Source organism: Equus caballus, chromosome 1 (genome assembly GCF_041296265.1).
Source record: "Equus caballus isolate H_3958 breed thoroughbred chromosome 1, TB-T2T, whole genome shotgun sequence".
Lineage (NCBI taxonomy): Eukaryota > Metazoa > Chordata > Mammalia > Perissodactyla > Equidae > Equus > Equus caballus.
The window spans coordinates 144,346,581-144,372,533 of record NC_091684.1 but is presented as its reverse complement, the minus strand read 5'-3'; the positions used below and the strand labels follow the sequence as shown (position 1 = coordinate 144,372,533).

General features: G+C 41.1%; 1 protein-coding gene across 3 annotated transcripts in view; it reads right to left on the bottom strand.

Moving 5' to 3' along the window:
- RORA (RAR related orphan receptor A) overlaps positions 1-25,953 on the bottom strand; it is a 687,966-nt gene that overhangs the window by 30,970 nt on the left and 631,043 nt on the right. For all 3 annotated transcript variants that reach the window (XM_023627995.2, XM_070235633.1, XM_023628051.2), the window contains one exon: positions 4,192-4,277. In XM_023627995.2, the coding sequence (XP_023483763.2) occupies positions 4,192-4,277 (86 nt within the window). The remainder of the gene's footprint in view (positions 1-4,191; positions 4,278-25,953) is intronic.

Genomic DNA, 25,953 nt, shown 5'->3' with positions numbered 1-25,953 from the left:
TTTCATCCTCATCATCTGAGCAGCCACTGTATCTAATGATGAAGCTAGGAGCTGAAGTTAAACAATAAATAGGACCATTTCTCAAAAGAAAACCTCAACCAATGGTCATTTTTCTATAAATTCTTTAGCATTTTTATTCACTATGAAGATTGAACCCTAATCCTAACGTCTACAGCCTCTCATTTTATTTCTGGCCTTTTCCTCTGCTCACATGTTCCATGGCCTACACCACCAACCCTCTTTCCGGCAGGCCTGTGCCAGCTCATCTTACCCCCCTCCTAGTACTCACTCAGGGCTGGGACTAAATTCTGTTCCAAGAGCTCAGAAACATCTTTTATTTTTAAGGAAGATTGGCCCTGAGCTAACATCTGTTGCCAATCTTCCTCCTCTTTTTTTTCCTTCCCAAAGCCCCAGCACATGGTTGTATATCCTAGTTGTAAGTCATTCTAGCTCTTCTATGTGGGATGCCACCACAGCACGGCTTGATGAGCAGTGTGCAGGTCTGTGCCCAGTAGCTGAACCAGTGAAGCCCGGGCCACCAAAGCAGAGTGCACAAACTTAACCACTTGTCCATGAAGCTGGCCCTTCAGAAACATCTTCGCTGACATAACTAAGCCCTTGCAGGCCTAGGTTCTAGGGTCTTCTGAAATGCAATATTCAAGGCTTTGGCAGTGCTACAACACTGATCCTTTGCTATTTCAAAAGGACAAATAAAATGCTTTTATAATAAAAATTGGGGCATAAGGGAGCCCTTAAAAACTTGGGAATGGCCTACCTGTGTATCTTTATCTTCCACTATCCACAGAAAGTGACCTTTGCACCAGTCAAATTAGGTTATAAATTGTCCCCCAAATACCACCAAGACTTCCCCATTTCTAGGCCCTTGCAGCCTAGTGGACGTATGCTTCTTGCGTCACAGTATAGATTGTGGCCTTGTCCTGGAGCCTTTAGTTCTCGTGCTGCTCTTTAGCTTTTCCTAGGTAGGCCTCATTTCTGCAACTAGACCATAAACTGCTTGAGGGAAGAATTAGGTCTATGCTTTGGATCCCTAACAGCATTTACGTAGCGTCTGCTCCCAAGGGGGTGCACATCTTTTTTGTTGTTTTTATTGGCAAAGTCTACATAACAAATCACAATGGTCACAAAAATCAAGACTGGACGCACACATGTCCTGGAAGTACTATCTGACTGTGCAGAGCAGCATTACTCAGGCCTGAGCAGTTGGGCCAGGAATGACGACAACAGCCGATGCTTACTGGGTGCTCGTTACATGCCTGGCCCCCTTCTAAGTCCTTTGCCTAAATGCATGTGAGAACCCTATGAAGTAACAATTACTATCCTGGTTTTGCAGATGGGGAAACAGAGGCCCAGAGAGGTTGGGTAGTTGCTCAAGCTGGTGAACAGCAGAGCTGGGATTCAAACCCAGGCAGTCTGGTTCCATAGTGAGAACATAAGCATGACACAATACTGTCCCTCTACAGGTAACTAAGGGGACCAGGATAGGGTGAGCTGAGAACACCCAGGGACCCAAGAAACAGCTACCAAAATTTCTACCATTTTTGCTGTTCATGTGCAATGCTTACCTGAGCAAACATGGTAAAATAGATAATCCTTTCAGCAATTAAATAAGTTCTCTAGTTTTTTGTGGTTTCAGGTTGTTGATTGAAAAATGCAATTTAAAATACATTCACAAAATGATTAGCTCGGAAAATGACTGTCACTTTCTTTCCTCTTATTAGACATCTACTTATATATCCAATTAGAAATTTTCCTTATGTCTAATGATACTATCACACAGATAAATTACTCACAATTTGTCACCAGATAACCACCTTCACCTGGTTAGAACATGATTAATCACTAACATCAATGGCAAAAGCAGAATTCTCTTGACTTCACCAAACTAGAAACAAAAACGTTAGCTATGGCAGAGAAAAACTCTGATGCAGACAGAGACTATATGCATCAAATATAAACACCACTGTCTAGGTCCCAGGCCGGGCAGAGGCCCAATCTGCTAATAAAATTAAGTTTTAATTGTTTGGCTTTTTTGTGACTCCCATTGTATAAAGTCAATAAAACAGAGGAACAGAACCACAGAGAAGTGAAAAACTCTTCAGCATTAAGGCTGTAGAAGATCTGGAAGGGAGTGTAGAAAAATGACAACTGTGAAATAATAGCTGCCCTTTGTTTTCTCATTGCTTTTATTTTTGTTATAGCTAAACATTGGGGATAAAAAGAAAACACATATTGTTTATGCTTCTGCAAACACAGTGGTACTCAGACAATCAATTCAGATTTTATTGAAGAGCATGTTGTTAATTAGCCTTCTGAATTGTTGAGGTGTTTCATATGAAGTAGTCCCCACTCTCCCCTGACCCAGCCCCGGACGTCCTTCCTGGTACTCATTTCAGTTTGCCACATAAAACCACATGTGACAATACTGAAAGAGTCAGAGAGAGTGATCAGTTTCTTGGGTGGGATGAAGGTACATGTGGTCATGCCTGGGAGCTTGTGATGCACAATGCGCAGAAATCAAGTTTGCTTGGACATCCAGGTAGGGGAGCTATGCTCTCTCTATCCCCTTCATCAAGAAAGGTCATGTCCTCTCATACCAGGGAGAAGGAGGTGTGAACACAGAGTGGGTGAGGAGGAAGCTGCCCAGCCGCATCAGCTGAAATAACTCTGAAAATCATTGGGGTGACAGTTGTCCCAGGCGGATCACTCTCTTCCTTACATCCTGGGATGGCGTGGGCCAGGCAGTTGATTTCATTTTATTCATTTATTTAGTTACATAATTTGGAGGGAGAGCAAACTGCAGAAGTAAAGGGAGATAACCTTTTTTTCTTGGTAATCCAGAACCCTGAGGCCTTGAGGTGAACATAGACATGAATAATTCAAAATCCCCTTTAAGTAGCAAGCTCCCTATTCCTAAAAGGCAGGTGATTTTTTTAAAAAATTATTCGGTGTGTTCAGCGGTGTGCAGAAATCTAGGCTTCACCAAGATGGGATCAACGTGAAGCATTTGTACACTGACAAAGCGGCAAGTGTTGCGATGATGAGCAGGAAAACAAAGACACGAGGAAATTACGAGGCAAATTTCCCTGAAGTCTCTCAGTAGTTATTTGTGTCTGAAGGTGATTTTGTATTTTATGACATGTATTTTCTAATTTCACAAAAGGAAAACAAACCAAATTCGTGGATTTTATTTTTTGCTTCAGCCTCAAAACCCCTTAGGGCTAATTCAGGCCTGGTTCAGCGGCAATCAACTGTCTTTGAAGCCTCCTGTGTGTTTAAACAGCTCCTCTGCTGTTTATTTTGCACTGTTTTATCCTGTAAGCCGTCTCAAGGCCCTTCCAAATAAGCAGGAGGATTTAAATCTTAATAAATTGAAATCTGAATAACAGAGGCAATTCGAGTTTGGGGGTCTTGAATGATTAGGATAACCATCTCTATTTCCCACGCTCACATTGTACATGTGTGGCACATACTGTCCCGAGATCAGCGTCAGTAATAATTAAGATATTAACAATAGCAATAAGAATGATGATATTTAGATTTAAATAGCACTTCCCAGTTTATAAGGACTTTTATTTACAGCTTTTCATTCTACTCTTGGACTAGTTCTAAAAGGTAGGAAGAATAGGTGTTAAACCCACTTTAGAGATAAAGATACTGAGTCACTAAAAGACTAAGACTTGCTCAAAATAATATGAACCAGTTGTGGTGCCAGGACCAGAACCCAGTTCTTTCCAACAGCCTTGCCATAATTTGGCCAGATGTGTCAACATCTGTGTGCCAACAAGACTTTCAATCACATTCTGATTAAACTTATTGGAAATGCCTTCTTATAAAGCTTATAACAGGGATATTACAGAAGTCTAGAGTCATCTCTTTTTTAAAAAAGATAACCAGAGTTTGTTCATCAGTTCAATCAATTCTGGAATTGGAAGTGACAAGCACGGCTCAAATACCTTTCTCTAGCCTCCTGTCATTTTGACGGAAGGCATAAAAATATATATATAAGTTCCTTAATTGTAATTTAACACCAAAATATTAATTCTGTTCTGTCATTCCTCATCATTCAAAACGCCAAGGAGTTGAATTTTTAGACAGAGAAGCGAAAAATAAAAACCACGAAGATACATTCTAACATTAATAGAAACAACAACAACAATTAAAAAGGCTTACCTTGCAGCCTTCACATGTAATGACACCATAATGGATTCCCGATGATTTGTCTCCACAGATCTTGCATGGAATAATTTCAATTTGAGCTGCAACAGAAGCACGCAACCAGTTAATTACATTTTCTTTTAAACACCTTATAAAAGCGTTCCCTGATCAGCATTTGTATAGTGAAAACTAATAACCTGCTAAACATTATACTGCATTAACTATTCATTGCTGAACTGTGAGGGTCCCCCCAGAGCCCTGGACTAAATTATGGCTGCTCGTTATATAATAGCTTTCGGGTTATTAAAATGGGTCATTTGAGAAGGTGTTTAAGAACCCACAAGAAGACTGGAATCAGCATTTCAAAGCCTTCAAGAACTGGAGAGTTCGCAGTTTAGGCCTCAGAGCAAAGCAGATACTAAAATGTTTCCTCCGATCTCATTTTCCATCGTTATTTTTAAAAGGTCATAAATCTGTCTTGGCTGAGCTTTTGTAGCTCGACTAGTAGAGAAAAATATACTCTAAAAAGTCAAGACTACTTAGGAAAATAATTCAATTCAAAATATTAATAAGTTACATATGATGGTAAGTTAAGAATTCCTTACTCATCTTTTTTTAATTAACGTAGTTGCCATGTGTTAAAAATTAGCCCATTTGTGTACAATCCAAACCTTTCAACCATAAAGTTAATATCCTATCTGAATTTAATAAGGATGCATCCTGACATCATATGTAGCTTCTGAGTTCTTTACATTGGAAATTGATTTCCTGGTACAGCGTGCATGTGTTTCTACCCAACTAGATGCCTCATGTCAGAAGACTAACCAAATAATTAATACACATTCCATCAAAGTTCTCAAATACGACAAAGCACATTTCTAAGCAAACACATTATATCTTGAACAGAGTTGAAAAGAACATAACTAAGGATTAAAAAATAACCTAAGGAATAGAATAATTAGGCAAAACAAAGTACTTGGATCATCTATTAAATATAATTTATATGTGAAATAAAGAAGACCAACACTGAGCTGTATATACAGGATGGCAATGTTCACCAGTTTACCTGGAATGTTCCATTACACTAAATTTATTTTCCACAGTTTTCACTACTGGATATCACGTCAGATTATCTACTAAATCACACACGCAAACACAATCACAAGTGCCCAAGTGTATTTCATTTTCACATAGCCTCTACCTAGCCCCATGCTTTACACAAAGCAATGACTTGCCTAAGGAATATGTTAAACGATGTAAGTAACACACAGCCCACTCTTTCTTCCAATGTAATCCTGTATCCTGGGATAATTTCCACAACTACTTACTTTGGATTTGATGCAATGTTGTATTCAATACTTAGAAAGAGCACACAGAAAATTCCTGGATTTAACTTCATTATAAACCAGTGTACCTGCTAACTTCCTCGTACAAGTACTGCAGTGACTTTTAGGGAGAGCAAGCTATTCTAGAAGGAGAGTCGTATCAATCACTTTTAGTGTTGATATGCTGAATTTCATTGTCTAGAATTAGAGATTGTTCAAAATCTCACATCCAATATAGTTTCCATAATCCTGAAGCTTTCTAATACCCAAATAATGGTGTCTTTGTACACTGCTTAATATATCTATTGTGAGTTATGCAACTTAATATGATATAAAATCACGTTTAACAAAAAATGATCATCTCCAAGTCTGCCTGCTCATCTCAAGTGTCTAGCTTGATTTCTTCAAGGAAAATTCTTTATGAAATCTGAACTCTAAGAATGTCTCACACTTATGCCCCCTCGGATATTTTTAGTATAGTCGAGGTGAAGTTTTGTGCCACAGATTGTCTGCAACTGTAGAGAGAGAGTTATGCCCAACATTTTTCAGAGACTCACAAAAGCCAAGTGGTAGCAGAGAAATTCTGAAAGGTGATATCAGCTGAGAGTTATTGCCTACCCTTTTCCATATGAATTAACTAGTCTATGATTAGAACCAGCTTCCCCCACCCCAACCCCCAAGGAAGAGAATTACTGAGAACACAAAGTACATGGACCATCTAGTAAACAAAATTTATACGTGAAATAAAGAGGACCAACACTGAACTTCTGCCTATGTCTTACCTCAAGCTGTAATCACAGAAATTAGACATAGACTTTGTTAGGCCCTATAGTTTAAGTCAGCATCAAAACTATCTGAGTTAATTGAAGTAACACTAGTGGTAAACTCACGCCTTTCAACAGTTATCTTCACTCCATCTTAACAATGGAAAGATCAAGCATATCTACTTAGTCCTTTATAAGATTTGAAGGCCCTGGGCGGGCCATATTGGGAATGCTGAGAACTGTATCTGGATCAAATAGAAAGTGATGTATTGCTGTTCAGTGTGTCTGGACTCTTAATGGATTACCCACGAGAAATAAAATGATGTTTAAGGCAGTGACCAAAACGCCTGCTAATGGCTCCTGTAATCCTGCAAATGATATGAAGGTCTGGCATGGAGGAGCCTGCTCACGATGGGGGTGGCCTGGGGAGTGCATCCTGGCCCAGCACTTCTATGCTTGGAATTGTTCATGGCCTGGCTGGGGGGAGGGAGAAAGTGCTGGGGGGCAGGGGGAAGGGTGCATCATTGTATCACAAACCCATAATTTGGTGCCACTACTGCACAGGACGGCTGGCCTGGGTCAGGCTCCCAAATTCTTGGTCTTCAGCCTTGCTTCAGCTCCCAGGGTCTTTCAGATCTGAACAGTACTCAAGCTGAGACAGATTTCACAAGATTTATGGAGGCCAAGATGCTTAGTATGAATGGACTCACGGTAGATGACCTGTATTTTCAAGCAGGGGCCCGCCTGCCTAGACCTTTGCCTCCCACTATGTTTGTGCTTAGTTCCAGTGGGCAATGTCGGCTAAAGAATCAATTAGTTACAACAAGCTTCACTAGGACTCTCATGGTAAGGCGATGGGAGGGTTTCTCCCAAAGCAAGGTTCAGGATTCTGATTGGTCAGATTAAACTACTCTACTAGCCTACCCCTGGGTGGCTCTTAGCTCAGAAGGCAATTTCAGTTGCAAGTGCTCTTTAGGAAATGACTAAAATCCACCTGCTCTGAAAAGCAGACTCTCTGTAGATGCAATCTGTTTAAGCATGTTGATAGTTCCAGAAAGCAAGCATTTGCGGACTGGAGCAGGACCCTTACTCAACCTTCCATTTAATCCAATGATGCACAAGAGCCACCACCCTCCATCTTTTAGTCAGTTTACAGAATTCCAATGTATCAACGAGGAAAAAAACATATGGTCAATGCCTTGCAAATTTTTCAAAAGGAAGGCAGTTTAGTTCCATAAATTTGTGTTTTCAGACCAGTAAGAGGGAAAAGGACAAAAATCCCTTTGCCCTTGTTTTCCATCCCTCAGGCTTTTCCATTTTCTCACAGGCAGGGTTGTGTCTTTTCAAAATAATCTTTTAACACAAATTATAAGTCTTGGCCCATATATACACTGCACACGTTAACTCAGCCAGTATTTCAAAGGATGAGTTCTGTCAGACACCGCTACTGTCACAAGTATATTGATTAAATTAGTCCACATACATATTCATCACAGCAGAGAGGTTTATTGTGCAGTGGAATAGCTGAAGCAAGACGCACGCATATAATCACGAATTGCCTTAACAATGAACAATCTCGCTATGAAAAATTCTAATTTGCCCCTATTTTCAGCTCTATTGCCTAAATAATTCACTGTCTCATGCACCTTAAGTAATTCAAGCAAACTCCCAACACCTGTAGAGGCAAATTTCTGCAGTTTCAAGTTGCTGACAACAAGTGGCAGCGGGGCGTCAGGAAATCCTGGAATGCAAGAGTGATTATCAGCCAAGTGGTCCTTGGGCTGGGCTGTCATTCAGCATTGTGCTTCCATAAAAAGTTTGCTTTTTACTTTTAATTATAGAAGGAACAAGAACATGGGCACTAGTGTTCTTAACACCTCATTTATTCCCAGGACCTCTTTTGGGAGATATCCTGGCCCAGAGAAAAATGCCCATTCTCCCAAAGAATTAAAAAATACAATCGTACAAAAGTTGTACCCATCGCTTCATGCTGTGGGTGAATAGCGATCGCTCGATAATAACCTAATGGGTTTACAATAACCAATAATATCTCACATGTATTTGTACTTATAATGTGTCAGGCATTATCACATTCACTCCTCCAACAACTCTGTGAGATAGGTGACATCATCATCATCTTTAATATTATTATCTGCATTTTTTTGATGAGAAAACTGAAACTCAGAGATGCTAAATAACTTGCCCAAAGTCAGAGAGCTATGAAGAGGTAAGGCTAGGATTTGCACACATTTTTTGTCTTTTTATTTAACTCAAAAATTTAGTTTTTTTTTTTCTTTTTCACCATATTGCACCAGCCAAGCTAAATCTTTCCAGTAACAAACATCAGCAGCGTACTGCTCGGTATGCAACCATTAACCAAGGATCAAAAGACATCTCATAAGGAATTTGGTTAAACTTACAAACAGCTCAGGAACTGATGTCAAGATGCCTTTCCGGGAGTTACCTGATTAGTTTATAACTAGAAGTAATCATCAACCTTCTAGATCATTCTTCTCAATTTCATAAAATTCCTAGTAGAGTTTTTGACCTTCAGATGACTGCTACCAATGTTTAACAAATTTCTTACCCTCTCTGAGCCTCAGTTTCATATTTGAAGATTCAGTGATAAGGTGTATAAATGACGCAGCACATACATGATTATTTTATATACATATTCCATATAGACGCACATCACACAGTTCTTAGAAGTAGCTGGCACTCAGTAAATAGTTATTATTATTGTTATTGTTGATAAGAAATCCTGCCTTATAGCGAAATGAAATTCTTTTCTCCGGACTTTAAGCTCTTTCCAAAGTAGGGATAGAGAAAAGCTGCTTATCCTCCTAATAATATGACAGGCAGTTCATACCAGCCACCACAGCAATCCTTTACAACGCTGGCACTTAACTCTTTGCTGCAACACAGCAGTATGTCGTAGCCAGCTGCAGGATGTGTCACAAGGAATTTGCTACTAATAATAGTAAAAACAAAAATTAAAAGTTTTTTTACTGGTTTATATAAAAAAATAAACTAATATGGACCTACGCTTACCCCAATAATATCTTTCACTCTAGCTCTCTTGCACAACCATATACTTTCTTGAATTGGGCAGAACAGGGCGAGGTTACTGCTGGCTTGCCAGGAAATGGCCAAACCTTGGGTACACCCGTGAGAGTATGTCACACAAATGAAGGTCAAGCAATTTTGCATGTCTTGCAAAAATGGTCAAGAACTACCGCTTACAAAAAAAAAAAAAACAACAGCTAACTTTTACATCAATCTGTTGACAGTGTTTTTTTCCGGAGGTCTGAGAGTAGGGAGATCTTTTCACTTGCTGTGTTACGTATTTCTCTAATGTTTGAATTTTTTACAACCAGCATGTATTACTTCTGTAAGCAGAAAAACCAATAAAGATTAAAAAGAAAAACCCTAAGGCATTTGATTTTATTTTCAGCAAAATGGCTTGAGTCCTTTATGGATTAGTCACTTTATTTTATCCTCAGTTTAAAACTGCTGGGGTATTAAAGGCTTCTGCAACCGCCTGGATGGCAGTCTGGCCTGCATGTCAAGGCCAGCTGGGGGAGCGCAGCACAGTCTTCACTTGGTTCCCTGGAAGGACTTTGGGAGCTTCTGGCTTCTAGAGTCTTGCGGCCCCTCTGGGTCTGGCCACCTCCTAGTTCCAAGGACACCGTGCCTTGCCCAATGGATCCCAGCCAAGGGGGCACAAGTAGGGGCTGAAATTCACCTGTCTGTCAGCCCTGCTGCAAAGGGCTGTCACAGCTTGGACTAAGGGAGCCTTTTTCTAATTTGCCCAGATGGGCACCTTTTTCCCAAATTATCCTTCCTGAGGTGACGCCCTTCTCTATAGTGTGTAAAGCTGCCGTGTGTGCTAGCAGTGGACAATTTAGGGAGCAAAACCCTTTCCTTCCATTCTCTCACTGCTGCCACTGGAGGCCCTGGGGCCACCGTGAGGATTTGCAGAGAGCTCTCACGACATCTCCATTGTGGGAGGGCAACAGACTGTGGGCTTCCAACAGTTTGGCATGTTTTGTCATCCTGGACCCATGGCCCGAGTACAGCATGGATGTGTTCCATGGCCCAGGCACGTGCAATGGTCCTTCAGGGTGGGGAGGGCCGAGTTTGAGCTACCTACTAGGCAAATTAAAAATCAACTTGCTCTGCCATTTTGTCTATTAAATACAAACTAAATAGACTACTAGGATGTTTCCCCAGCACAGGCTTTCTTCCACTGATTTTTAGATTCTGTCATGATAGTACTTGATCCTCGCGGAACATCACCAAAGCCGTCAGCCCCAATTAGAAAAGTCCCGGCCCTTTGGTAGAACAGTCCCATGGTCATTTCTGGCAGCAATAACAATGCTTGAGATTTGCAGAGTTCTATGACAGTTTTTAAGGTTTTTGTCCTCATTAGCTTGTTTCGGTTTTGGCACTCACAACTCTGAAGTAGTCAGATGGGTATTATTACCCCCATTCTGCAGATGTGGAAAATGAACCTCAGGAGGGTTAAATGCCTTCTTCTCTATGTCTAGATTTCCCAGGGTTTAAGTGGAGAGGCAGCCACAGAAAAAGACAGACTTGGTGTCTCTCTCCGATTCAGGATTATCTGATGCCTTTAGATGTATGTTATCATCGATCCCGGCTCTCAAGGGGAATGACACGAGAGACAAAGAGCTGGACGTTGATTCAGCTAAGAAGTGGAGTCAGCAATCCTTCCAAATCTGCCTCTGACCCTCAACTGCCCGAGTGGCCTCAAGCAAGTCACTTACACCTCCACTTCCTCCATCTATAAAATGGGAATAATTCTTACCTCCCAGGCAGGTGGCGGTAAATGAATGATCGCAAAGCTCTTTGAAGATGAAAAGACCTATATAAATGGGAAGCTTTAGGAAGCTTGGCATATCATTCTTGGCAAGGACTAGGACGCTGTGCCCTCACTACCCACAACAGGCTCTGCCACAAAGAGAATAAAGAAAAATACATAGAACTGTACTTTTCATCTGCTAGCTAAACTTACTTAAAGTTTCTTAAAAAAAGTTGTTCGTTTCCAAAATGCCTTCCTGAGGCACTAATGGGTCCAGATGTTACTACCTTAGTCTCAACTTGAGAAAAAGCAGCACGTAGTTGGTCCAACAGCTGTCACAAAGTCACTGAACTAAACCTTCACCAGGGCTTGTGCAGTCTTGCGGGGATGGAAATGGCATGATTTCTACTTGTTAAACACAGTCAACATACGTGTCACCCTCTGACATACCAAGCCTTGGTATTAAGTTGATATCAGACTCCCAGGACCCTGTTGAGCTATGGCCATGAAAAAAAAAGTCGTGCACCTTACTCTGCCCACTCACTCAAAAATCCTGCACGTTACCTACGTTTTAAAGCCACTTTCGTGTGTGTGTGTGTGCGCTGAGGAAGACTGGCCCTGAGCTAACATCCGTGCCCATCTTCCTCCATCCTATATGTGGGACAGCTACCACAGCATGGCTTGCCAAGCGGTGCCATGTCTGCACCCAGGATCTGAACCAGCTAACTCCGGGCCGCCGAAGTGGAACGTGCGAAAGTAACCACTGCGCCCCTGGGCCACCCTGTAAAGCCATTTCTTAAAAAAACTTTAACTTGATTGTCAATTCTGCTGAAAACTTAACAGCTTTTAAAAAAAGTCATTTTTAAATAAAAAGTATTGCATATACCTGCCAAATACAAACACATAAACACATCTCCAACAATCGAGAGATCAAGCATTTGCAAACTAAATCTAAAAGAAGACAAACTTGGAGTTTTGGAACAGTGACTATTTTCTTTAGTCTTTATACATGTAAGACTTAGGTGCACAAGAGTTAAAACCCTGGGCCAGACGCCCCTCTGAATTCAGAGACAGCGGAGCTGTGTACGCAGGAAATCTCTGAAGGATAAGGAAGACAGGCTCAGCTTCTCTTGTGGCTTTCTGTGAATACGCAGGTAGTTCTGACAATGAGAACTGAATATTAATCCTTTGTAATATGTTTCTATTCCTACTAGATTAAGCTTTCCAGAGAAACTGACTCGCATTCCCTGATGCATATGTATCTTTGCTAAAAGCCAAATCCAAACGAACACTTTTGTCCCCAGACAGGGAGATTCTGTCAAATCAGAGAGAAACAGATTTTTCATATAGAGAAAGAGTAGATGGCTTTGATTTTTAGATCCAGTTCTCTCTAGAATTCTCCTACTACACAGGAATGCACAAAATACCTAAATTTAAGGCAATGGACTCTACCTCTTTTGTTAATTACCTGGTGACTAACTAAACCGTGAATAAAATAATTGAACAACAAGAGAATTTGCTTCCTAATACTTTACTCATCCAGTGGGTCAAAGACTGAATAAAATTCCAATAAAAGATGATGCCATTAAGATCAGCGATACAATACCTTTCTCTTTTCTTGTCTTTCCTAATTTAACCACTTTATTGCCTTTGTAAACAACATAACATACTTGTTGTTGAGAATTTGTGGGGTTATGTGAAAACAGGGACCAAGGCAGAGATAACTAACTGGCCATTCAGCCAATTATTCTCAGCTGAGATAAGGGCCCACTAAGATTCTAGAATTAACTACATTTTTTCAATATATAGTTCTTGAAGATTTTCTGGGACCTTGAGATGAGAAATATCTAATAAAAATCTTTCTCTTGGATCTCTCAGCATGAGTTAACTATAATTTCTTTTTTCTTTTCTTTTTCTTTTCTTTTGTGAGGAAGATTGGCCCTGAGCTAACATCTGTTGCCAATCTTCCTCTTTTTTGCTTCAGGAAGATTGTCACTGAGCTAATATCTGTGCCCATCTCCCTCTATTTTATGTGGGATGCTGCCAGAGTGAGGCTTGACGAGCGGTGCTAGGTCCATGTCTGGGATCTGAACCTGCGAACCCCAGGCTGCTAGAGTGGAGCATGTGAACCTAACCACTATGCCTGCAGCCACCCCCGTAATTCCTTATAAGCAGGAAAAAGCATCCATTTTATTTTACTAAGTGGTTAGACCATGCTCAAGGGAAATTCCTAATAACTTCTTTTCCAACAGTAGGTGTGTGTCTTTTATATAATTCTGGATAATGCTAGACCAAAAAAATGTCATCTGACTCACAGAACTGCATCTAATCTTTTCTAGCAATCAACCTCACTCTAGACACCAATCCCCTTTTTCCCCTTAACAAGTGCAATTGTGCCACATTTAGGTTGAGTCTTCCTTTGCTCACAGTTGAGAGCAATGGGGTCAGCTCTTTGCTTTCATCATTCAAAGCCTGTTTTTCACAACAGAAAAGAACATCTTTAAAACCAAACCAAATCTGGAGATCTTATCTAGTTTCTGCTTAACCAAAAAACATCAGAATTACTCTTACTGCATTTTATGAAATATCCTTACTTTATACAATTACCCCAAATTTCTCACACCTAAGCCTAAGAGGTAACCACTTTATTTTACAGCTCTTTTAATTTCACACCTGCCTTTATGCATACCTCGAGCTATCCTATTGTATAATCTTGGTATTTCAGTTTAGAAGCTTTTCTTTTTTTTTTAATGGGGTACATATAATGTTACAAAAATGTAAAAGCCTGGTGATTCAGTTACAAGTCCAAAGACAGAAAAATCTATTGGCACAGAAATGGGTCTGATAACAAATAAGATATTTGTTTAAATCCATTTCTTTTATGGCCTCATATGAGTCTGGCCCATTGTACAGTTAGCATATAGCATCACAGTTTACTGAATAAACCCATCAGAACATTCTGTTTGCCTCAGAATGCTCCTTAAAGGGCCAAAGGCTCCAGCCTAAAAAGTCAGTCATCGATTGCTAATTCCAACTGCATAATTCCTATGATCCCCTAATGGTGCCATCACAAAAACCAGCTGCATGAAGATGTGCAGAAGTGGGTCAAAATAACAAGAATGCAGGTTAAGTCATCAAAGCTTACCAGGCAAAGAAACCCATTGCTTCTTTCCATTAGCTTGGATGGTTTTTTTGAAGATCAGTTACTGTTCACTGAACAGTAGATTATGTCATTTAAGAAATATTCCCTAACCAAATCAGGTTTGGATTCACGGCAAAAGATTGGAAATAACTTGTAACTTTAAACCCTGAAAATACATTTACATCCCTCTACATTAAGCCAGAGAACTAAAATGGCAACACAGGCATAGCCACAGGAACACAGACTGGTGACACCAAAACTGTCTTGGTCCACAGATCATTTTAGTGGTAAGGATGGTTACAAGGATTATCCCACAGCCCAGATCCCCACTCCAGCTCTGTGCCGTTTCCCACTTCACGGTCTCCCGTGAATTACCAGGGAGAATGGAGCTTTGGGCAAGAGACCAGGGAAGGGTCTGGTTTTTATTAAAAATCACAAGCAAATTATTTAGATTCATCATAAGCAGAAGTGTAGATGTTGTCATATTAATCACTTTAAAACTATAAGATTTTGAAGGATTAGTGACCAGCTCCTAGAAGAAAAATTCTCTTGGGTTCTCCACCTCCAATTTCCAGGACAGCTTAGCCAGTGACATCTAAACAATAGATGTGGCAAGTTTGAAGCCTTCCAATACATCATAGATGTGTTTCTGGATTGCAGTTCAATGGTATTTTTTTAAAATTCTCTTTTTTTGTTTTGAGGAAGATTAGCCCTGAGCTAACATCCGCCATCAATCTTCCTCTTTCTGCCGAGGAAGTTTGGCCCTGAGCTAACATCCATGCCCATCTTCCTCTATTTTATATGTGGGACGCTTACCACAGCATGGCTTGATAAGCGGTGTGTAGGTCCACGCCCAGGATACGAACCGGTGGACCCCAGGCCGCCAAAGCAGAGCACATGAACTTAACCGCTACACCAGCAGGCTGGCCCCTAAAACTCTCTTTTATGATGCTTTTCTAAGACAACCAGTCCAGCCAGGCATAGGAATGACCTGACAAATGATCTGAGGCGTTTTTTCTGATTCCCTCTCTAAATGCATGCTCTTTCAACTTGCTTATTAAAGAAACATTTCCATTCTTAATTATAATATATACAATCAACCAGAGAATAGATAACAGTATTTGCTGATAGCTGGAGCACCGTTGTTTCTATGGTCTATTCCCAAGAGGAGAGAGCAGGAGCCGGTAGCTATTTCTTCATAGGAAAGGGAAACACAGAAAAAGGCAGCAGAGCCTTGGGGACATTAAACAGTTGCAAGATATGAGGAGAAGAAACGCTCTGGACCAAGCTAAGAGATTGTCAGATTTATTTTAAGAAGGTCTGACATCTTAGCATCAGTTTGCAGACTATAACACCTAATACATGTCATTTTTTCCCAACAAAAGGAAATGTATATTTTGGGTGTTTATCTTGAAGCTGCCTATTTGTATGTAAATCATGCACTAGAGGTGAGGTAAGAATGCTGCAGTCATGTAAAGATATCAGAATAAGGTTCACAACATTGTCCTTCCTATTCCATTTTCAGTTTCTGCGCCTGCAATCCAAGGAGCTTCTTTTGCCTGCAGACAAACATTTCAGATGACATTCTACGACGGTCCTGCACATTCTCCTATCAGCTATCCAGCATTTGGCAATGTGTGTCTTTGTCACTTAAGATAGCTTAAGTGTGACATTATCATTGGAATACGTGAATCTTTCTAATTTGCGGTACAAGTGTCCCATTCACACACTTTGGTACTTCAGTACGGCAAGGTTTTGAAATCCATTCCTCAAGTGATGGCAGCACATTTCACATCAGATGGAAACACATTCTGATTGCTAACAGCTGCTATGGGCACATCTAACTGTCACAGCTGGAGCTCAGAATAGCAGGTCCTTTTTAATGCCAATGGCTGCTACCATCTTAAATCATAACACACGCCCCCCCACACACATTCCACACACTCACACACAGGTCTATCCAGCTGCAAGTCTTACCACCACTTGCTTGGAACCTACACAACAGGGTACCAGGGATGCAAAGAGGGTATACAGAAGCCACTAGCACACTTCACCTTGTTACTTTAGCTTCCCTGTATATGAATTAAAGATGAAAGTGACAACTTTTTCAAAAAGAGCCGAAAGAAAAGAGTTGAGTAGAACCTTGAAGGTCAAGTGTAGAGGTTCAGTTTGCAAGCTCTAGAGACTGCCCTGTCACTTACAACCTATGTGAACTCGGGCAGCTTTCTTCACCTCCCTGTGCCTGATTTTCCTTGCCTTTAAAATGATCCCTACCTCATCATGATAGAGTACCCAAGGAAAGTGCCTGTAGAATCAGTGCCTAGCACATAGTAAATGCCCAATAAATGTTAGCTAGCATCATCATCATCATCATCATCATCACCACCACCACCACCACTACCACTATCTTTTAAGGATAGTAGTATTTGGCAAGGGCTGCAAGTGGAATTGAGGGAACTCCCAGAAGAATGAAGAGGGAGAGTCATTATATTCCTTTGAGTTAAAGATACAGAGTTCAGCAGCTTTATCTCCAATGCAGAGGCCTAATATGAGAGGTAACACTAAGCAGGTTGAAAGAATCAAGGCATGATTGAAAGAAACCAAAGTGTTATATCAGCTACCCACTTTCTAGGTAAAGCCCACAGCAAGGCTGGCATCTTGGAGAGGTGGTAAGTGGAGGAAGTAGGGGAGAGGCCTCTGGGTAAAGTGGGGACTAACTGCAAGGTTAGGAGGCTTCTAAAACTGCCTGTTAATGAGTGAAATTTACTAACACCTGTGAAAGTCTGTGACCATCTTTCTCCAGGGCTCAGCCTCCCTCTCTGTTCTTAGGTATCATGCTGCACTGTCTGGTCCTGCTACATATACTGTGATTTGATGACTAAAAGTGAGCAGAACTGGCATTTCCCTAACAGTAGGGACATCTTTTCATGGCAAAATCCAGCTGGTGTCATCGAGTCAGGGAAAAGTAGTACTAGAAAGTGGAAGAGACGCCCCCCTGGCAACCAATTTGCCTGTTTTCATTGCATTTTGGTTTAGGAAAGAGAATACCCTGGAATGTTCTCGCCAAGGTCCAGAGTAAAAGTTCTGGAAGAGGGCGCACTGGAGCTAGGACATCTGTTTCTATACACCTGCTCCCTCCTTTTTATTTAAAAAAAATAATCTTTACTAATATCAGTCAAAGAGAATTCCTTCCAATACCACACCCTGCCATTACAGAACAGACAGGACAACACAATGCCAGTACGGTGTTGATGGAAAATAGAGTGGTTTTTTCCCTCCAAGGTAAACAATTTCAATAGAATGCTTTGGGACAGAGTCAGGTTGTTCCTGTTTTTCTCTCTTCGAAGAACTGTGCGCTTTTGCTTTACATCTATGGACGCAAAGCTCCTGGCAGGTAGCATCAGGATGCAAATCTATTTCCTACTATTATTTATTTTTCAAAACAAAACCTTCTCCATCAGCGAAGCATTTTAGGACCTCAGGCTACATGGTTCCCAGCTGCAACTGTCCAAGGCATTGGTTGTGAAGGACCACGTCCAAGGCCACGTCAAGGACCATTAGCACAGGGAGAAGTAATTTCTGAGGCAGGGTTTGGTGGTAACAGAAAAGTGTACTCATCAGACAAGAGGTTTCCCTGTGAGATGGTGGGGCGCCAATACCCAGAGGGGTGGCTGGAGTCAATCCAGTGCTCCAGGAAAATCAGCCTAACTGCTCACCCCGACCTGCCCTTATCTTGCCCTCACTGTTATTCAAAGGGACCCAAAGCAGTCACTGAAAGCAATTCCAAGAAATAGAGTTCAAAAAAAAAAAAAAAGGAATTAAGGCTTAGAAAAAGTCATTTGAATAAGTGTGTAGACTTCCAATTGAAATTCTGAACGGGACAGGAGTTTTTGGTTACAAGCATAACCTTAGAGTTTGTTTAAAAAATCAATCACACCTCAACCATACCTGCCAATAATCAGAAGGATGGCTGGCATCTGGGAGGAGTTATTATTCATTTAAGACATCCTTTAAGATATGTCACAAGAATAAGTTTGACCAGTCCTTACCCGTCCCCACCCTGTAAAATAAACAAATAGTATTTCTATTGAAGCCAATTTCCTGTTCCTGGAATCAGCTTTTTGCGTTGTCAGTTAACTTTACCATACAGTTTACCATTGTCAACAAGGCAGGTAACTCTACCAGAGAAATACCAGTCCATTTCAAAATATTTCTTGAAAGTGAATTACTCCATCGATGACAGGGCAAGCCTATCCCATCTTCTGGTCTGTTGAGCTAAATGGTGCCTTAAGAAGTACATTTCACTACCGAGTTAGACAGTACAGTCCATTTTAGAGTGAATCTATTGTTTTCCTTTCTTTCCTCATTTCCTTTCTTTCTTGACTTTTGGACATTACTAATTAATTTCAAAAAATAAGTTTTCTTTGTGCATAATTTTACAAATATTTTTTAAGAACTTATATAAAACTTCAAGGCACTTTGCAAAAACATTATGTCATCAATAAGGCAGGGAGATCTTAGGAATAGTCATAGCAATGCTTTTAAAAGGTCTGCGTGATTTTCTTTTGGGGGGGGTGAGAAAGATTGGCCCTGAGCTAACATCTGTTGCCAATCTTGCTCTTTTTGCTTGAGGAAGATGGTCCCTGAGCTAACATCTGTGCCAATTTCCCTCTACTTTGTATATGGGAAGCCACCACACCACGGCTTGATGAGTGGTGTGTAGGTCCGTGCCTGGGATCTGAACCTGCAAACTGGGGCCACGGAAGCAGAGTGTGCGAACTTAGCCACAAGGCCACTGGGCCCGCCCCTCTGTGTGATTTTTGTATTGTGCCATTTCAGGAGCTTTTCTTAAAAGGGCTTGAAGGAAGGGATCAAAATGAAGAAAACATAACTTTGAAAGTGGTGATCAGGATGCCTTCAGTCTACCCTACGTCCGGGAGTCAAGGGGTGGGGAGCCCTTAGTCCCCCCGGGACTAATACCACAGTTTCTCATCTCTCAACCTGACAAATAACTGTGTGGGATCTCCATCCCTGTTGACTTTGCCAGGCCCCACATTTTATTCAACTACTCCCGAAAAATGGGGAGCAAGAAAGGATGAAGTAGGAGAAAATTGAAAACCCTGAGGGCCAACTAACGAATTTCCTAAGCTAATGATGTACTTTAATATTATAGGAATTTAAATTCGTATTAATTATTATTATTACTATTTTTAAAGATTTTATTTTTCCTTTTTCTCCCCAAAGCCCCCCGGTACATAGTTGTATATTTTAGTTGTGGGTCCTTCTGGTTGTGGCATGTGGGACGCTGCCTCAACATGGCCTGATGAGTGGTGCCATGTCTGCCCCCAGGATCAGAATCGGCAAAACCCTGGGCTGCCGCAGCGGAGGGCGCAGACTTAACCATTTGGCCATGGGGCCTGCCCCAAATTCATATTAATTACTATTTGAGTTAATATTTGGTCTGTCTACTGAGAAAGTAATTGCTAAGCTGGGGGAAATTAGTTACAAAGACTCTAGCAATGGGTATAAACAGCCACTGGGCCAAAGGGTTTGAGATCATGAGTGGCAGATCTAAGAATGGTTTCTCCAGGAATGTCGCTACCCATTTCACTCCAGTGTGGCTATCTTTCCCCATCTGCAGCAAGTCAAAACAACCCCTGGGAGAAAGGCATGGGGACATGAAACTAGGCAGAAGTTCCATACATTCTTCAGTAGCATCTCATGAACCTTAAAAAATGAAACTTCAAGAAAGCCCATTTTTACATCCCCAAACACACCAAACTATGAAATGGGATAAAGCATTGATGGTTCCAAAGGAATTCACAGGGGAAAGCTTCAGTGCCACAATGCACACGTCCACTAGTTCCCCAGTGGGAGCTCGCCCTGAACCCCGTGGCTGAGTAGGTGAGGTCTGTCTAGCCGGAAACAGCGAGCTCTGTGCTGACTGCAGTAAAAGCTCCGAGGTGCCCGTGATCAGACTCGGCTGCATCTTAGTGATTTCTGAACTGGGGGCTGAAGTCAGAATTCTCCTGCAATTACTATCAGATTGTGACAATGAAAGTCACCATTCGGGGGTCCTCTCGGGCAGGAGTTTCCCTTTTGCTCTCCCTCCACTCAGTTTCCCACACTCCCTGCTGGCTGCGCAATTTTCTTATCAGGGGACTAGTCATTCTGACACAACCGAAAACGTGTACGCTCAGGAGTGGGGTGATCTGGATGTTGGACACACGGTGTGTGTGTGTGTGGGCGCACCTGTGCCACAGCAGAGGATGGCCTTTGCGTGTCCTCTGTTTTTGTTGTTGCTGTCATCTACCCTATTAACTTCCTGTAAGAAGAACATTAGCGGCCATTATTTTCTTCCAACAAAATCCCTGGCACCAGCCTCGACCCAAAATGAGGATTGACCTTTAAAGGAGTGATGGTGTCATGGCCACCAACTACTTTGAACTTCTTCTTTTGCAACTGCTTTCAGTGCCAATGAGATGAGAAAGACAAGTATGTCACTTTAGAGTCACTTTTTTTTTTTTTAAAGGAAAACAGCCTGGCCTGGTTTCTTCTCTTAACCTTATTTACCACATTAACTATTGGCCATTTTCAAAAATCAAATTCACTTTTCCAGGAGAACAATGGCCACTACGTAGAAAATTAAAACATGCTAAAGGAGTTGAAAGCAACTCCAGAAGAGGAATTACATATTAGTTTTGGGCAGTGACAGCGGTTTTGGCACAGAAGCGTGACCTCCCCAGTTGACTAAGCTTTGAAGGGGCAATGTTCACATGGAAGGCTACCTCCTAGTACATTTGTTAAAATAAAATCAGCCTCATTACCTAATAATGTAAATGACTTTGGGAGGAAACTCTGAGTCTCATATTTTACTCCTCCTTACAATACTGTTCAATTAGAGTGGACTTGGTGGAAATTCTGATTTCATTCCCCATCACCGCTGCATTAAAATATGCTCTCTGATGTCATGCTCTGAAATAAACTAAGTTGTTTGCTACCACTACCTACACACAAATTAGAAAATTATATGACAAGGAGTTTAATACAGCCTGCAGCTGGGACACAGGTTATTACTGAAAGTAGTTGTCGGCATGGTTTCTGGTTTCGCAGTAAAAGAAGACGACTTGAAGGGACTCAGTGGTTTTGATGCTCTTCTGAAATGAAAACATTCCGTGAGTGCACAGCATCGGGTTCTCATTAATGTCAGCCATGCGAAAACACTGTCTCCACGAACACTATAGTCATTCCCCCGTCGAGACCATGACTTTCCACTCTCTGGCATTTTGGGCATTGTGCTGGTACTTTTCCAAAAGAGGATCTTCGGGCAAGCCATTCTAGGTACTCAAACAAACATAACACTCTTAAATGAATAGGTGGCCTGAATTTGCTCAAGTCAGCCAATAATTTCCACGGGAGAACGTGTTTCTTTCTGAGAAACACTGCAAGTTAATGATGAAATCCTCAAACTTTGGGAGGCAAGAAGTTTAAATATTACATTTAACGATACATGTTGGTTTAAAATAATGTGGTGGATAAAAATATCATATCAGAGTAGCTTTAGCTTGCTCCTACTGAACTTCTTGACACGTACAGTTTAACAAGATCTTTTTGATGAAAGCAGAAAAATCTCTGGCATTCTTAATATGTTTGATGATATGTAGCACCTTTTATGTGCTGTGTCTGTTTGTCTGACTATCTTGTAAACAAGCAATAAAACACTATACTTCATCCCAAAGTTATGAGGAATGGGGAGTTAAGCATATTTGGGTGAATTAACAGTACATTAAAAAACAGAGTTGCCATCTCCTTGTTACTCTATGCAATTAAGTTGGGCACAATAGAGAAAAAATAAAGCCATTTTTTTAGGTAGGGAGTAAGTGTTAGGAAGTGGTATTTGCTATCACACCATCAGGGTATTTTGTTGTTGTTATTTCCCTCCCCCCATTCATTGCCCATGAATTAATTTAGGAAACAAGCAAGGCATTGGGGAATAGGCTAAATATAAAACAGTATTTGCTGTATTTTGGAAAAGAAAGTATTTTGCAGTTTCCCAGGATATCACATATGTGTCGTACTTGCTATGGTGGTAGTATACTATTTTGAATATCACTTTTTTATTGCAATGATTTTCAAATACCCAAGGTGAATTCCCACAGAGATTGCCTGGGTGTTGGGGGGGGGGGGGCGGACAGGACATCTGGGGAGACTCTTACGGTTATCTTTTTATTTCACTCATTTTCTACGCTTTCAAATTATAAATTCAAACTGCAATGTCATTCTCCATCCTCTCCCATCTCCTTTAATCTACAAAACAAAAAAATAAAATTTAGATTTCATTACTTGTATTGTGAAATAGCCACAGATAGGACTCCAGGGGTTTATAACTCAAGCCATCAATTCAATCATAAGGACAGTGTAGCTCATTTTATAAAACAAAATATAAGAGAAATTTGGCCACAAAATGGCCAAAGGAGGTAACTATTTATATTTGAGCTGCTTTTGACTGAGTCAAAAGCATAGGAGAGGAACATCTAAGATTTGAAATCTGGACAGAAATTTTAATGTTTTAAGCTGCTCACAGCCAACCCAAAACACATTCATTTTAGAAAATAATGTTTAAACTCAAGGAATTTATAATCTATGTATCAATGGTTTCTCTCTTTAGGGCTCACCAAAAAGATATTTAAAATTTTTTTTTTTGCTATAGAATCACATCTGGAAAATATCAACAGAAGCGTTATCAGTTATCGATCCTCCTCATTTGGATATTACAGAGATTAAAGTTATTGTCAGCACACAATTAGCTTTCATTGGAAAAGAATTAATCTTTTTTGACATTTGTTTTCCTCAAGGACAGTCAGAAAAAGATATATATCATGTTAACGGTGACTCTCAAAGGAAATGATGAAGGAATCTAAATAATGCTACTTTAATTCTGAAATAATAAAAGTTCAAGCAGTGAATGGCTGAATTCACACCTCAACGTTACACCAAATACAAGCTTACAAAAATAAGTTTTCAATTGTGTGAAATCACTACCACACTTACAGAAAACAAAAGAAGCATTTTGCAGAACCATGCTGGTTTTGCTGCTCTTTCTGCTAATTTAGTTTGTGCAGAAGATTCGCTGTGTGGACCACTTGTTCTTCATCGCACTAAACCAACACCTTTAGAAGAAGACAAGACAGCGATGAATTAAGTAGCATGTTTTCGTCTTTTAGATTTCTGCATGGAGATTTCACAGGATTTCATAAGTGAAATCAATTAAATAACAACTCTAGCTATACAGGAAATTATGCAACACATTAATATCTCCATGTAGAAGACATCCATGCACATTTGTTTTCAGTATTTGGAAATCACTGGTGAGAGTAATTCAGTGCCTGTTGTCTTGATAATCTCCTGTCTGTTAAGCAAAAGGAAATGTATACTGCATAATAGCTTTACCACTCTGACCTCAATATGGAGTAAAATGACAGATACCAAGGAAGTAGAAGCCAGCCACTAACACAAGTAAGTGATTTTGATGCTTTGGCTCATTCTGGTTTCTGCTCACTTCCCACATCTTGGTCAGCAGATGTGGCTGACTTAGTTAAAACCTGCAATTTCTAGGGTTGAAGATATGAAACAGAGTTTGGGCGTATGAAGAGCCATCTTTGTTCTCATTTCATTAACAATCTCAATAAGAGTCCATTCCCCACACTAACTGTCCTCGGGAAGGGAAGTCAAAAGACCTTGAATAATTTCCACCACTGCGCGGCAATGATCCCGCGCTGGCCTGCTTTCTTGTCTGAAACACCTTCTCTGCTTAGATGATAAAGGCAGAGGCGCTGTCTCTTGTGAATCATAGTTTTGGTTTTGCTTCGCCTGCTCTGAAGAGCAAAACCGAACCTTTCAAATCACAATTCCAGGCCTATAAAGACCTCTGATATCACTCAATCAAATCCCTTACTTTTTAGCCAAGGCAACTAAGGCTCAGAGAGGTAAAGTGACTGTCCCGAGATGACCAAGTTGGGGTGAAACCCAGGAGAAATCACCACCCACATCTGCTACTCTCCTGCCATCTTTTCACCCAAGTGTATCCCAACCTCCCCATTTCACAGAAGAAAAAAGAGAACCAGCGCCAACAGGTTTCACTCACTTGGGAGGAGCCAGCAGAGGTTAGATTATCAGGGTGGCTAGCTGAGGCCTTGGGAGCCGCAGGGGGCCTGACCGTGAGGGCACGAACCACAGAATAATCCTTGGTTCATGACGACGGTGGTGGCAGGGAGAGGCAGCAAGCTTTGGCACCCCAGGCAGAACGCTGGGCAGCAGGTGGTGGAGAGAGCTATCAGGGAGAGAAGGTCCCGGCAGAGAGGGAAAATGACGGTAGTGCCAAACAGGAGGATTCCATTGAAATAAAACCGTGTCCACTTGACGTTTGCCTCCAGTCTCAGTCCTAGCCACAAGTGCACTGCAGGTATGTCTAGAGATGCAGAAGCTTAACTTGCCTTTTAAAGTCTCCCTTAATACTTGGTCCTAGGGTCTATAGGAAATAAAAATCCAGAGGCATCCCTAGCCCTCTATGGCCAAGTCATCTGCTAGTACAGTACTTGGATTCATTCTTCTCAGTATTTATCACTCACTGGAATGCTACATAATGATTAGCAGTTTCCACATGTTTAGAATGGAAGGTGTACTGAGCAAGGATCTGTCTCTCTTCCTCATCCCATATCCCCAGTCCTAGCTCACGGCCTGACACACAGCAGGTGTCCAAAGGAACGAATACCTAGGGGATCCAGCCACCTGCTCCCACCATGTACTCTCTATTACCCTAGAGGGAACGAGAGGGCTGGTAAGCTCTCCTAGACAGCCCCAGGCATTCCCTTTTAGCAGGAAACTCTATGGCAAAACCAAAATAAATTAAAGGATTCCTAATTTATCATAAAATGGAACAAGCAAAAAATCACCTGGGACAAGCATTCTTTTCTGAACTACATTTACTAGAACTTGCAACCCAAAGATGCCAAAGGAATTCACAGGATTGAAAAAAAAGGCTGGGGGCTGGGGGTCAGAGGAGCGGAGTCTCTCATGGGGAGAAAGGTAGAAACTGCTCTTCTGCCATCAAGGGCTGGTCCACATGGTCAGCACATGGACGCTGTGTGGTCCTTAGATGTCAAGAAGTAGCTTTAGAGATAGACAGATCTGGGCCCAAATGCTAAGCTGGTCACTTAGCTCAATGATCATGGGAAATTATTTAACTTCTCCAATCCTCTATTTTCTAATTTGTACGACAGAGATAACAGTAACTATTTCACAGGGTTGTTATGAGGCTTAAATACAAGAATACATCTAAGCAACTAGTTCAGTGTCTGGCACAAAATGGTAGCCCTATTACTATTATTATATGAACTATTATATGGACTAATAATATGAATTATTATTATATTGGGTTTTTTTTTTGTTTTTTTGTTTTTGCTGAGGAAGATTCGCCCTGAGCTAACATCTGTTTCCAATCTTCCTCTATTTTGTATGTGGGTTGCCGCCACAGCATGGCCACAAGTGGTGTAGGTCCATGCCCAGGAACTGGACCCGGGCCACTGAAGTGGAGGACACTGAACTTAACCACTAGGCCACCAGGGCTGGCCTGAGCTATTGGTATTTTTATCTGATCTCAGATAATACTCAATAATCAAAGTTAATCTCCATCTGCTTTTCTGAACCAGGCATTACTGCTTTATC